This window comes from Myotis lucifugus, unplaced genomic scaffold (assembly GCF_000147115.1).
Source record: "Myotis lucifugus unplaced genomic scaffold, Myoluc2.0 scaffold_192, whole genome shotgun sequence".
NCBI lineage: Eukaryota > Metazoa > Chordata > Mammalia > Chiroptera > Vespertilionidae > Myotis > Myotis lucifugus.
Window position 1 is genome coordinate 1,645,846 of NW_005871240.1, and position 12,515 is coordinate 1,658,360.

Consider the following 12,515-nt stretch of genomic DNA (forward strand, 5'->3'; position numbering starts at 1 on the left):
ATTGAGATTATTCAGTCTTTTTACTTAATCCAAATTTAAATATATTAGTGATTTTATTCAAATGTTTAAATATAAGTGGGTTCTTTTCCAGACATCAGTAGTTTTTTAATTAAAGTTATCAGGTTAATTGGTTAATAAGATTATATAGGTTTCAAATGTATAATTCTGTGATACATGAGCTTTATATTGCATTGTATAGTTTTATTGAAGAACAAAATAAAATAAAAGTAAGGATAAAGGTGTTCATGCCAATCAACACAGTATATTAGTTTTATAAATATCAACTTTCATTTTGTGGGTTGACAAATGTAAACATAGTACTATATTAAGCTATTGTTTACTCAGTTAGTTATAACCTTCGTTTTCACTAGCAGTAAGATAATAAAGCATACACTATAGCATAGTTATGTTAATCACACCTGCAGGACATATAGAGGCACTACTTAGTGTATTTGATTTTACATGTTAGAATTAGTTTATGAAATCTTGTTTCTGGACGCCCTCTGAATCTTAACTAAAGTATTTCCAGGGCTGAATAAATATTGATGTTAAATATGTAGTGATCATTGTAAACTGCCAGTCAAGGTGTGCATAACCTTATACATAAGAAGACAAATAGGTGTAAGAAAAAGTCCCACACTCTCAAAATCTCTCCCAAATTCAGACAATCAGCTATTTCAATATTTGAATGAATAAGTAAGCAGCATTGGGAGATTGGAGATTGGTAGGTAGAGAAGTTGAAGTATCAAATGTATAATAGTCTCTTTATATCTTAGTTTCTCTTTTTTCTAACCCAGGATCCAATCAAGGATTATGCACTGCATTTGGTTATCAGATCTCTTAAGTCTCATTTAATCTAAAGGCCCCCTCCTACCTTGTTCTGTCTTTTATGATATTGGCATTTTGAAGAGTCCAGGCCAGTTGTCTTATAGAATATTGCACATTGTGGATTTCCTTGTTGTTTCTTCATTATTTCAAGTTCAAACTAAGCATTTTGGTAAGAATACCATATAGGAGATGTGTATTTCTCATTGTAACACATCAGGAAGCACCAAATGTCAGTCCCATTATGGGGAAGCTAAGTTTAATCACTTGGTTAAGGTCATGTTTTCCAGACTGTTTGTTATAGTATAAAGGTCATCTTTTCCCCTTATAACTAATAATAAATAATTTTGGGGGGATAATTTGAGACAATATGAATACCTTCCTGCCTTATAACCTTTCCTTGATGGTTTTAGTATCCATTAAGTTTCCCTACCAATATTAATTATTATGTCTATTATCCTTGCTGATTTTATTAGCTTGGATATATACTGAGTGGCCAGATTATTATGACCACCTGACGTTTGTAGGCAAATTAGCCGTACACTGCATCGTATGGGATATGGAAGCTGAAGGCCTGTTCGAACACCTTTGCTGTCTGCAGTTACCAAGATAAAACGTCTCCAATTCGCACAGGAACACAAGGATTGGACAGTCGAGCATTGGAAAAAAGTCATGTGGTCCGATGAATCACGTTTCTAGTTGCATCATGCAGATGGCAGAGTGAGAGTTTGGGGAAACAGCATGAAAGCATGTACCCCACATGCATGAGTACAACCCTTCAAGTTGGTGGGGGCAGTGTTATGGTTTGGGGCATGTTTTCCTGGCATGATTTGGGCTCTCTAATTCGTATGGAACAACGTCTGAATAGCACAACATACCTAAGTATCATTGCTGATCAAGTTCATCCTATCCTGTTGATGGCATATCCCAATGGAAATGGCTTCTTCCAACAAGACAATGCACCATGCCACGGTGCTCGCATTGTGCAGGAGTGGTTTCAAGAACATGAGGGAGACTTTACCTTGCTTAGGTGGCCCCCACAATAACCAGATCTCAATCCAATTGAGCATTTGTGGGACGAAGTTAAAAGAGCCATCAGGCAGCTGGTTCCACAACCATCAAGTCTCACAGAACTGGACAGTGCTATTCACCAGGCATGGTGTCAGATTCCTCGCATCACCTTTCAACATCTCGTGGAGTCAGTGCCAAGAAGAATAGCCACAGTATTGAAGGCAAAAGGTGGCCCAACGAAGTACTGATGGGGTGGTCATAATAATCTGGGCCACTCAGTGTGTGTATATATATATGTATATCTATATATCTATATATATACTGAGTGGCCAGATTATGACCACCCCATCAGTACAATGAAGTGAATTAATTATGCAAATAATAATAATAAAACCTTGAGAGTATTTGCTTAGGAAGTTTTCAATATTCAGTATTTTTTGGAAGTGTCAATGAAGTACTGATGGGGTGGTCATAATAATCTGGCCACTCAGTGTGTGTGTGTGTGTGTGTGTGTGTGTGTGTGTGTGTGTGTATCTATATAGATAGATATAGATATAGATATATATATATATATATATATATATATACATATATAGGTATATAGATATACTATTTTACTGTAAGTTACAAAATCCCCTTCATAGAGGTTGTAACATTATTCATTCCCATTTCTTTCCAAGGATAGTGTCAGCTGATATCTAGTTCAATATACTTAAAGTTATAAATGCCTATGCTGACAAAGATTTTATCTTTTATAAATGGTAGCCCTGAAAGCAATTACCTGTTATGTAGCCAGTTAGTATGTCTTGGATAATTGACTGATTTTGTATTTATTGGTTTAAATTATTGTTAGTTTCATAAATGTATATTTATGCGTATGTAAATATTAACTACTACAATCCAAATTAAATTATTGGCTCAAACAGGGTCTCAGTAATATCTGTTATTTGAGTAGTTTAAATAAAAATTCCAAGGATTTATGAGTTGATTTTATAATGTTTTAAAAATAATCATCTGAGAAATTTGTCATTAGAGGAGAGTTTTGATTCAGTTTCAGTCTCCACTGATATTTTTTTTCTCTTAAATGTGACATTGAAGTGTAATATTTCTTTATACTTTTATTAGATCGGGAAATGCCGAAGAATCTCGCCCTTGGCATTCAGTGCGATAGCTTCCTCATTGAGACTACTGCCTTCAAGCTTAGTATGGAACGCTCACACGGTACAGAATTTCTACCTTATATTCTGTTATTCTATATGCTATCACATTTTAGAGAAGATGAACTATGTCTGATGTCTTAATAAATATTGGATAAAAATTAAATGCACCAATTAAAAATTTTGACAAATTTTAATAAGTTGATAGAAAAACATGGATAGTGTAAACTTTATGTATATTCATTTTATCTTTGCTATTTTTCTTTATATATCACATAAGTACAACTTGTAAAGTAGTTGACTATCCTACCACTTAATCCATAAGTGTGTGAGCCAAAGATGATTTTGGAAAATTAAAAATAGCTAGTGTACTAACGTTACTCATACTTATGAAAACTAATTGCATCTTTGCAAAGCTAATGATTCCCTGAAAAATTATTACAGGGTAGACATCTATTTTTATGTATATTAATCATCCCACCTTCATACTGATGAATAGGAAAAAAATCTAAGGCATAAGAAATAATTAAGTTGCTTAAAAATCAAAAGCCCCCAAAATATGAATTTCTTCAAAATGTTTTAAAATAATGTTTTTAATTGCAAAAAATCTAATAATAGTTATGTAAATATGATAAAATATTCATTATATTAACATAATGCAGAAGTAGTAACTGAAATCAATAACCACTACTAACACCCCAATACAAATAGGTTCATGACTTTCATTTATATTTACTGTATTCATTTCTATCAGCATCCTAAATCTCATTAATTCACAACTCCATGAGGTGGGTGTTAGTATTATTGTTATTGAATCAAGGAGATTGCAATTCAACAACATTAACTTACATTGAATCAAAACAGTTGCTTAATGGCAAAGTTGAACTTCTTGTGTATTACTTCAAACTCTTCTTCTTTATTTATTTGCAATACATTAAAAGGAGTAAAAACAACCTTTCAAAAAAGAGGAAGTACAGATGGCCAAAGAATGAAACTATGTTCAAGATCACTAATATTTAAGTAGATGTTGATTTAAATGATAGCCTCCTAAATATCGGCCCCCCCATTATTATATACCATACTGTAGCACTAGAGAACAAGGTGCTGCTTTATAAATCTACATATGCATAAAATTAACTCTATGACCTTGGGAAGGGCAGCCAAAATACAGGGATTGGGCTGTAAACTTCTTAGTCTGGGAATTTGTGTTCTGGTTTCGACTGTACCATGGGAAACTGTATTAGCTTGAGCTATTTTCTGTACTTTCTAGACCCCATTTTGGACATTATAAAGAATGAAAAATCAGTTTTACCTAATAGGAGATTTATTTGAAGTACAAATGCAATTATGTGAATACATGTCTAAGCCCTAATTTATATATAAGTATGGGTTATTAGTATTGTTTGTATAAGTGAAGATAGCTAAATACAAAGATGATTCCTGATTTTTTGTTGTTGTTGTTTTATAACAAACTAGCGACCCAGTGCACGAATTTGTGCATGGGTGGGTCCCTTGGCCTGGCCGGCGATCAGGGCCAATTGGGGCCGTCTCGCCCAGTCCTGTTTGGGGCTGATTGGGGCCAACCAGCTGCAGGGAGGGACTGCAGGAGGTTGGCCGGCTGTAGGAGGTTGGCTGTAGGAACGCACTGACCACCAGGGGGAAGCTTCTGCATTGAGTGTCTTCCCCCTGGTGGTCAGTGCATGTCATAGCGACCAGTTGACTGGTCATTCAATCATTTGGTCACTTAGGCTTTTATATATATACCGTAGATAAGACCTAGTACACTGCCAGTACATGCCAGGGAATATATTTCATATATTTCTGAAAAATGAATTTAAAAATAAGTAACAATTTTTTGCTTCTGAAATTCATTTGTCATCTAGGTGAAACATTTACTAGACAAATTATTTTAATTCTCATCAATTGCTTATTGATTAAATAGTCTTGTTACCGTGGTGAATACCAGTTTTCTTGAAATGGATTTTTTTACAGAACAGTAGATATCTATTTCTGTATTTATATTAAATCTATATTTTAAAGTATCCAACTTTGTAGGTATATCTATATTTTTAAAATAATCAAACCTTGTTCTTCCTTGTCATATCCCTAATTCTTTATATTCTCTATTTTATTCAACATTTTAATTTTTAAAATATCACCAACTTTCAGTTATTCATTCACATTCCACCTTTACAAATTTTGGCACACCTTTGTGTCACCTAAATGATTATTTACTTAATAGTATTTTAATGGAAAACAGTGTTACTTGCCATGAGCAATAGCAATGTAATGTTTGCCAGGGCCTATTTAAACCTTTATAAATAGCAATTGATTTAGTCCTCCCAACAGTATGATAGATTCTATTAATACCCCGATGTTAGAGATGAATATACCGAGACATGTAGGAGTAGTTCCAAGGTTACACCCCCAATATATGCTGGAGCTTGGCTTTGAATGTAGGACTTGTGCTCCTACCCAATTACTCAATACAGTCATAAATAGAAGATAGCTGTAAAACATCGATCAATAAATAATGAAATAAAAATTTTTAATATCTTCATATTTCACTCGGAAGTATTTTAATTATCATTGTTGCAAAACAGTTTTCCTGGGAAGCAGTCTCTGAGGAGGAGGTTAGTGTGCAGGACATTTATTAGGGAGTGCTCTCATGGTCTACACCACTGGGGGAAGAAAATGAAACAAGACTGAACAGAGGGAGAAGATAGGTACAGAGGTTTCAGATAAAACATGGCAAGCACTGAAATTACTATAGCTCTTCAGAGTTGCCCCAATTTGGGATGAGGAGGCCAGGATATTATAGCTTCATCCTCCCTCCCCCACTGCCCACATCAATCCATTGTTAAGTGCAGTCTACCCTGAAAAGGAGTTTCAGTGACTCTTCAGCTGAAGGCAGTTCTCACAAAGCGCTGATATCTAGGTACTGTATGCTGGCCATAATCTCGATAGCTTGGCATATGAAGTCATGAAGATATATCCCTCTTTTTACTAGAAGTATTATTTACTTTTCCTGATACATACCTCAATAATTATAAATATGGTGACATGTAGGAGTCAAGGGCCATTTTATTCATTATATATACCAGATCATCCTAGCACCTTTTATAGAAAAGGCATCCTGTCCTTCATTGAATTACAGTAACACTTTTCTCCCAAATCCAGTGACAGTATGTTTATGAGTCTGCTTCTGGACTCTCTCTTTAGTTCCAGTTATTTATTCTTCTGTCTTTGCAATAATATCATACTGTCTTAACTATTACAACTATATGACAAGTCTGGATGTGGTACATAAGTCTTCAAAAATGTTCCTGGTCTTTAACATTTTCTTAGTTATTCTAGATCCTTTGCACTTTCATGAGTTTTAGAATTTCCAGATAAGCCCCTGCTAGGACTTTAATTTGAATTGTATTGGAACTATACATTGATATGGGGGCAACTAGCATCTGAGAAATATTGAGCTATTGAGTCTTTTAATCTAATAACATGGTACCTCCCTCCATTTATCCAAGTGGCTTTCTTTCTTCCAGATTTATTCTAAAGCCCATATTATCTCCCTGATTTGATATGTCAACATTGTCATGACTACACTGCCATATATACTTGGGTTCTTTCTGGGTTATCTCTACTATTCCACTAAACCTGTCTTAAAGACCAAAACTACACTGTCTTTTGGTCTTTAAGGCTTTTTGGTCAGAGGCTTTATAATGTGCCTTAATATGTGTGTAAGGATACCTCTTTCACATTACATTCTCTTTTCAGAGTTTTATTGGCTATTCTCCCCTGTTTCTTTATCCATATGAACTTTATACTAAACTTGACTACTTTGGAAAGAAACCTGATAGAATATTTATTATGGTTATTTAAACTTTAAATTATAACTAAATTATAATTTATATATATAATTTAAACTAATTTATAACTTAAATTACAACTGTACATGTAGGAAGAAATACATTTCTGTGATAACTGAAACTATATCAATATACACTTTATGGATTTTTATTAGTTCACCAACTTTATGTCTTCAGAAATGTTTAAATTTTATTTTTTAAATATTTGTTGCATGTGTTCTAATGATTAAAGCATGCTCAAATCCATTTTAGAGCACCTCTCAAAACAGTGATAGTATTAACAATATAGCTCACTCTTTTTGTGCTTTGATAGCGACAAAAAATACACAATTTGTCGTCTCATAATACAAGCTACTTTTGTGATTATTTATAGTTAATATTTTATTTCTGAATTTAAATGCAAGAGCTCACGGTTATATTTTCTCATATGGCTTTCTAGATAATATAAAGGCTTTAGTTAAAACTATAAGTTTTCTCTGCTGAAGAAGGAAAATCCTTTAATCATTTTCATGAGAAAGATTAATATATTTAAAAGTATTATTACATAATGACTATTCTATCTTTAGTACTCTTGATATTTCATGATATAATGGCTAACAATCAGCACACTATTCAAAACATTTTACACAATCTTAATAATTTCTGTAAGGGCTAATTAAGTTTTATCTTTAATCTAAAATAAAATATTTAGAGCCTTAATTTAGATTGTTGTCATCAGAGTAATCACAATATCAAGGAATCCTTTTCTGGTTAGATAAAGATTCCCAAAGGACTGGTATGCATGCATATAAGCATAACCAATGGACATAAGACATTGGGGGGTAGGGAGGGCCAGGGGATTGTCAAGGGCGGGGAAGAAAAAAAAGGACACATATGTAATACCCTTTGTAATACTTTAAGCAATTAAAAAAAAAATAAAGATTCCTCTAAGAAAAGCAGATGGGAAGGATACATTTGACCATGTTGCTCTATTCCACTTAATCTTTTTCTTTAAAACAGCAGGTCTATATGTTTTCACATAATTTTATATATGTATAATTAAAATTAACCAGATATAATTTTAGTTAGTGCCATTTTCATATAACTTTAAAAAATTTCAGTATTCCACTTTATTTTTTTCTTAAATCTTTATTGTTGAAAGTATTACATATGTCCCCTTTTTTCCCCCCATTGACCTCTTCTAGCCTACCCCAGTCTCCCACCCCAGGCCTTCACCACCCTATTGTCTGTGTCCATGGGTTATACATATATGCAAACAAGTTCTTTGGTTGATCTCTTCCCACCCACTCTATCTCCCCTGCCTTCCCTCTGAGGTCCTAAAGACTGTTCATGCTTATATGTCTCTACATCTATTTTTTTCATCAGTTCATTTTTTTTTCATTACCTTTTATATATGAGTGAGATCATGTGATACTTATCTTTCTCTGACTAACATATTTTGCTTAGCATAATACTCTCCAGGTCCATCCATACTGTTGCAAATGGTAAGAGTTCTTTCTTTTTTATAGCGGCATAGTATACCATTGTTTAAATGTGTCACAGCTTTTTTATCCACTCATCTGGGCACTTGTTTGTTTGTTTTTTCAAATCTTAGCTATTGTAAATTGCGTTGCTATGAACATGGGGGTACATATATTCTTCTGATTGGTGTTTCTGATTTCTAAAAGTAGGATCACTGGGTCAATTGGGAGTCCCATTTTTAGTGTTTTTTTAAATATATTTTTATTGATTTCAGAGAGGAAGGGAGAGGGAAAGAGAGAGAAACATCAGTGGTGAGAGAGAATCATTGATCGGCTGCCTCCTGCATGCCCCCCCAACGGGGAACGAGCCCACAACCTGGGCATGTGCCCTTGACCAGAATTGAACCCTGGACCCTTCAGTCCACAGGCCAATGGTCTATCCACTGAGCCAAACCAGCCAAGGCCATTTTTAGTTTTTTGAGGAAATTCCATACTGTTTCCCACAGTGGGATGTAATCAATACCTTTGTGATCTTTGCCTATATAAATCTGATGTGGGGCTAGGGAGGACACTGCGAGATTTGGAGTGCATGGCCCCCTCGTAGTCCCAGATTGCAATAAATGTGACTCTTTAATTCGACTTCTTGAGGCATCCTTCTGTGATTCGCGGGGTACGTTACAATACTACTTATATTACTTATCTATAATCTTTAAGTGATGACACATATCACTCAACTTAAATGTTTGTTTTCACAAAATTATTGCATAAATTCCCAAGAGAGCATTCCACAGTTACAACTTGGTTATATTGCCAGTGAATGAAAGCCAAAATTCTTCTCCAGAATAAAATAATACAATTTTCTTTATTTTTGTGTCGTTATATTTCTTATAAATTATATATAATCCTCAAAATGAGAAAGTGTATTTTTAAACAACATGAGTTATGCCAACGATGATTCATTAAGGTGAATTAATCAGTATTAATCCAGATAATAAATGTGAATCCCAAACTCTGTCTCAAAGAATTTTCTACATATAGAGGGATATACAAATTTATAGGATAATAATTTTCCTTTAGTTGTTGTTGCTACTACTTTTATTATTAACATTAATGTCATTTTAATTTTGGAATCCTTGTTACAATCAATAGAAATGACATACCCCAAGGATATATCTTTTAGAACTTAATAGCTTTAAAGGCAATCACCATGATTTCCTAGAAAGACCTATCTATATTCACTGTTTCTACTTCTTTGTCTCTATTCTCAATGATCTAACTCACTTCAGTGAAGATTTAATCTTTTTTTTTTTTTTAATATTTTTTTATTTTTCGCTTAAAGTATTACAAAGGGTATTACATAAGTGTCCTTTTTTTCCCCCCCGCCCTTGACACACCCCTACCCTCCCTTACCCCCCAGTGTCTTATGTCCATTAGTTATGCTTATATGCATGCATACAAGTCCTTCGGTTGATCTCTTACTCCCCTCCCTCCTGCCCCCCAACTCTCTCTGGCCTTCCCACTGCAGTTTGGCAATCAGTTTGAGGCAGCTCTGCCTCTGTATCTATTATTGTTCAAAAGTTTGTAATGGTCTTTATTATCCACGAATGAGTGAGATCATGTGGTATTTTTCCTTCATTGACTGGCTTGTTTCACTTAGCATAATGCTCTCCAGTTCCATCCATGATGTTGCAAATGGTAGGAGTTCCTTCTTTTTAACAGCAGCATAGTATTCCATCGTGTAGATGTACCACAGTTTTCTAATCCATTCATCTACTGATGGGCACTTAGGCTGTTTCCAGATCTTAGCTATGGTGAATTGTGCTGCTACGAACATCTGGTTACATATATCCTTTCTGATAGGTGTTTCTGGTTTCTTGGGATATATTCCTAGTAGTGGGATCACAGGGTCAAATGGGAGTTCCATTTCCAATTTTTTGAGGAACCTCCATACTGCCTTCCATAGTGGCTGCACCAGTCTGCATTCCCACCAGCAGTGCACAAGTGTTCCTTTTTCTCCACATCCTCTCCAGCACTTGTCGTTTGTTGATTTGTTGATGATGGCCATTCTGACAGGTGTGAGATGGTACCTCATTGTTGTTTTGATTTGCATCTCTCGGATGATTAGTGACTTTGAGCATGTTTTCATATGTCTCTTGGCTTTCTGAATGTCCTCTTTTGAAAGGTGTCTATTTAGATCCTTTGCCCATTTTTTGATTGGATTGTTTATCTTCTTTTTGTTAAGTTGTATGAGTTCCCTATAAATTTTGGAGATTAAGCCCTTATCAGATATGACGTTGGCAAATATGTTTTCCCAAGAGGTGGGTTTTCTTGTCGTTTTGTTGATGGTTTCTTTTGCTGTGCAGAAGCTTTTTATTTTGATGTAGTCCCATTTGTTCAGTTTCTCTTTAGTTTCAACTGCCCTAGGAGCTGTATCAGTGAAGAAATTGTTTTGGCATAAGTCTGAGATTTTGTTGCCTTTGTATTCTTCTAGAATTTTTATGGTTTCCTGTCGTACATTTAAGTCCTTTATCCATTTTGAGTTTATTCTTGTGTATGGTGTAAGTTGGTGGTCTAGTTTCATTTTCTTGCATATATCTGTCCAATCTTCCCAACACCATTTATTGAAGAGACTATCTTGGCTCCATTGTATGTTCATGCCTCCTTTGTCAAAAATTAATTGAGCATATTGGTTCGGGCTAATTTCTGGACTCTCTATTCTATTCCACTGGTCTATATGTCTGTTCTTGTGCCAGTACCAGGCAGTTTTGAGAACAGTGGCTTTGTAATACAGTTTGATATCTGGCATTGAGATCCCACCTACTTTGTTCTTTCTCAGGATCGCTGCAGCTATTCGGGGTCTTTTTTTATTCCAGATGAATTTTTGGAGAGTTCGTTCTAGATCTTTGAAGAAGGCCATTGGTATTTTAATGGGAAGTGCGTTGAATTTATAGATTGCTTTGGGTAGTATGGACATTTTAATGATGTTGATTCTACCAATCCAAGAACATGGTATGTTCTTCCATCTGTTTATGTCTTCCTCTATCTCTTTTTTCAGCGTCCTGTAGTTTTCTGAGTAGAGGTCTTTAACCTCTTTAGTTAAGTTTATTCCTAGGTATCTTAATTTTTTTGGTGCGATGGTAAATGGGATTGTTTTTCTAATCTCTCTTTCTGAAAGTTCACTATTGGTGTATAGAAATGCCTCAGATTTCTTGGGGTTAATTTTGTATCCTGCTACATTGCCAAATTCATGTATTAAGTCTAGTAGCTTTTTGATGGAGTCTCTAGGGTTTTGTATGTATAATATCATGTCATCTGCAAATAAGGACAGTTTTACTTCCTCTTTTCCAATTTGGATGCCTTTTATTTCTTCTTCTTGCCTAATTGCAATGGCTAATACTTCCAGTACTATGTTGAACAGGAGTGGTGAGAGTGGGCATCCCTGTCTTGTTCCTGTTCTTAGGGGAAATGGTGTTAGTTTTTGACCATTGAGTATGATGTTGGCTGTGGGCTTGTCATATATGGCTTTTATTATGTTGAGGTATGATCCTTCTATTCCCACCTTTCTGAGAGTTTTTATCAAAAATGGGTGTTGGATTTTGTCGAATGCTTTTTCTGCATCAATTGATATGACCATGTGGTTTTTTTCTTTCAATTTGTTTATGTGATGTATCACATTTATTGATTTACGGATGTTGTACCATCCTTGCATCTCTGGGATAAATCCTACTTGGTCATGGTGTATGATCCTTCTGATGTACTGCTGGATCCGATTTGCTAAGATTTTGTTGAGGATTTTGGCATCTATGTTCATGAGGGATATTGGCCTGTAATTCTCTTTCATTGTGATGTCTTTACCTGGTTTTGGTATTAGGGTGATGCTGGCTTCATAGAATGAGCTTGGAAGTGTTCCTTCCTCTTGAATTTTTTGTAGTAGTCTGAGGAGGGTAGGTTTTAGTTCTTCCTTGAATGTTTGGTAGAACTCCCCTGTGAAGCCGTCTGGCCCTGGACTTTTGTTTGCTGGAAGCTTTCTGATGACTGCTTCAATTTCTTCCATAGTTATTGGCCTATTGAGGTTTTTAGATTCTTCCTGATTGAGTTTTGGGAATGTTGTATTTTTCTAGGAATTTGTCCATTTCCTCCAGGTGTCTAGTTTGTTGGAGTAGAGTGTCCGTAGTATTGTTTAACAATCATTT

At 34.9% G+C, this 12,515-nt stretch overlaps 1 protein-coding gene across 1 annotated transcript in view; it reads left to right on the plus strand.

The window, feature by feature from the left end:
• CFAP47 (cilia and flagella associated protein 47) overlaps positions 1 to 12,515 on the plus strand; it is a 425,326-nt gene that overhangs the window by 352,984 nt on the left and 59,827 nt on the right. Inside the window, 1 exon segment of the mRNA XM_014462850.1 lies at positions 2,962 to 3,057. Within this exon segment, the coding sequence (XP_014318336.1) occupies positions 2,962 to 3,057 (96 nt within the window).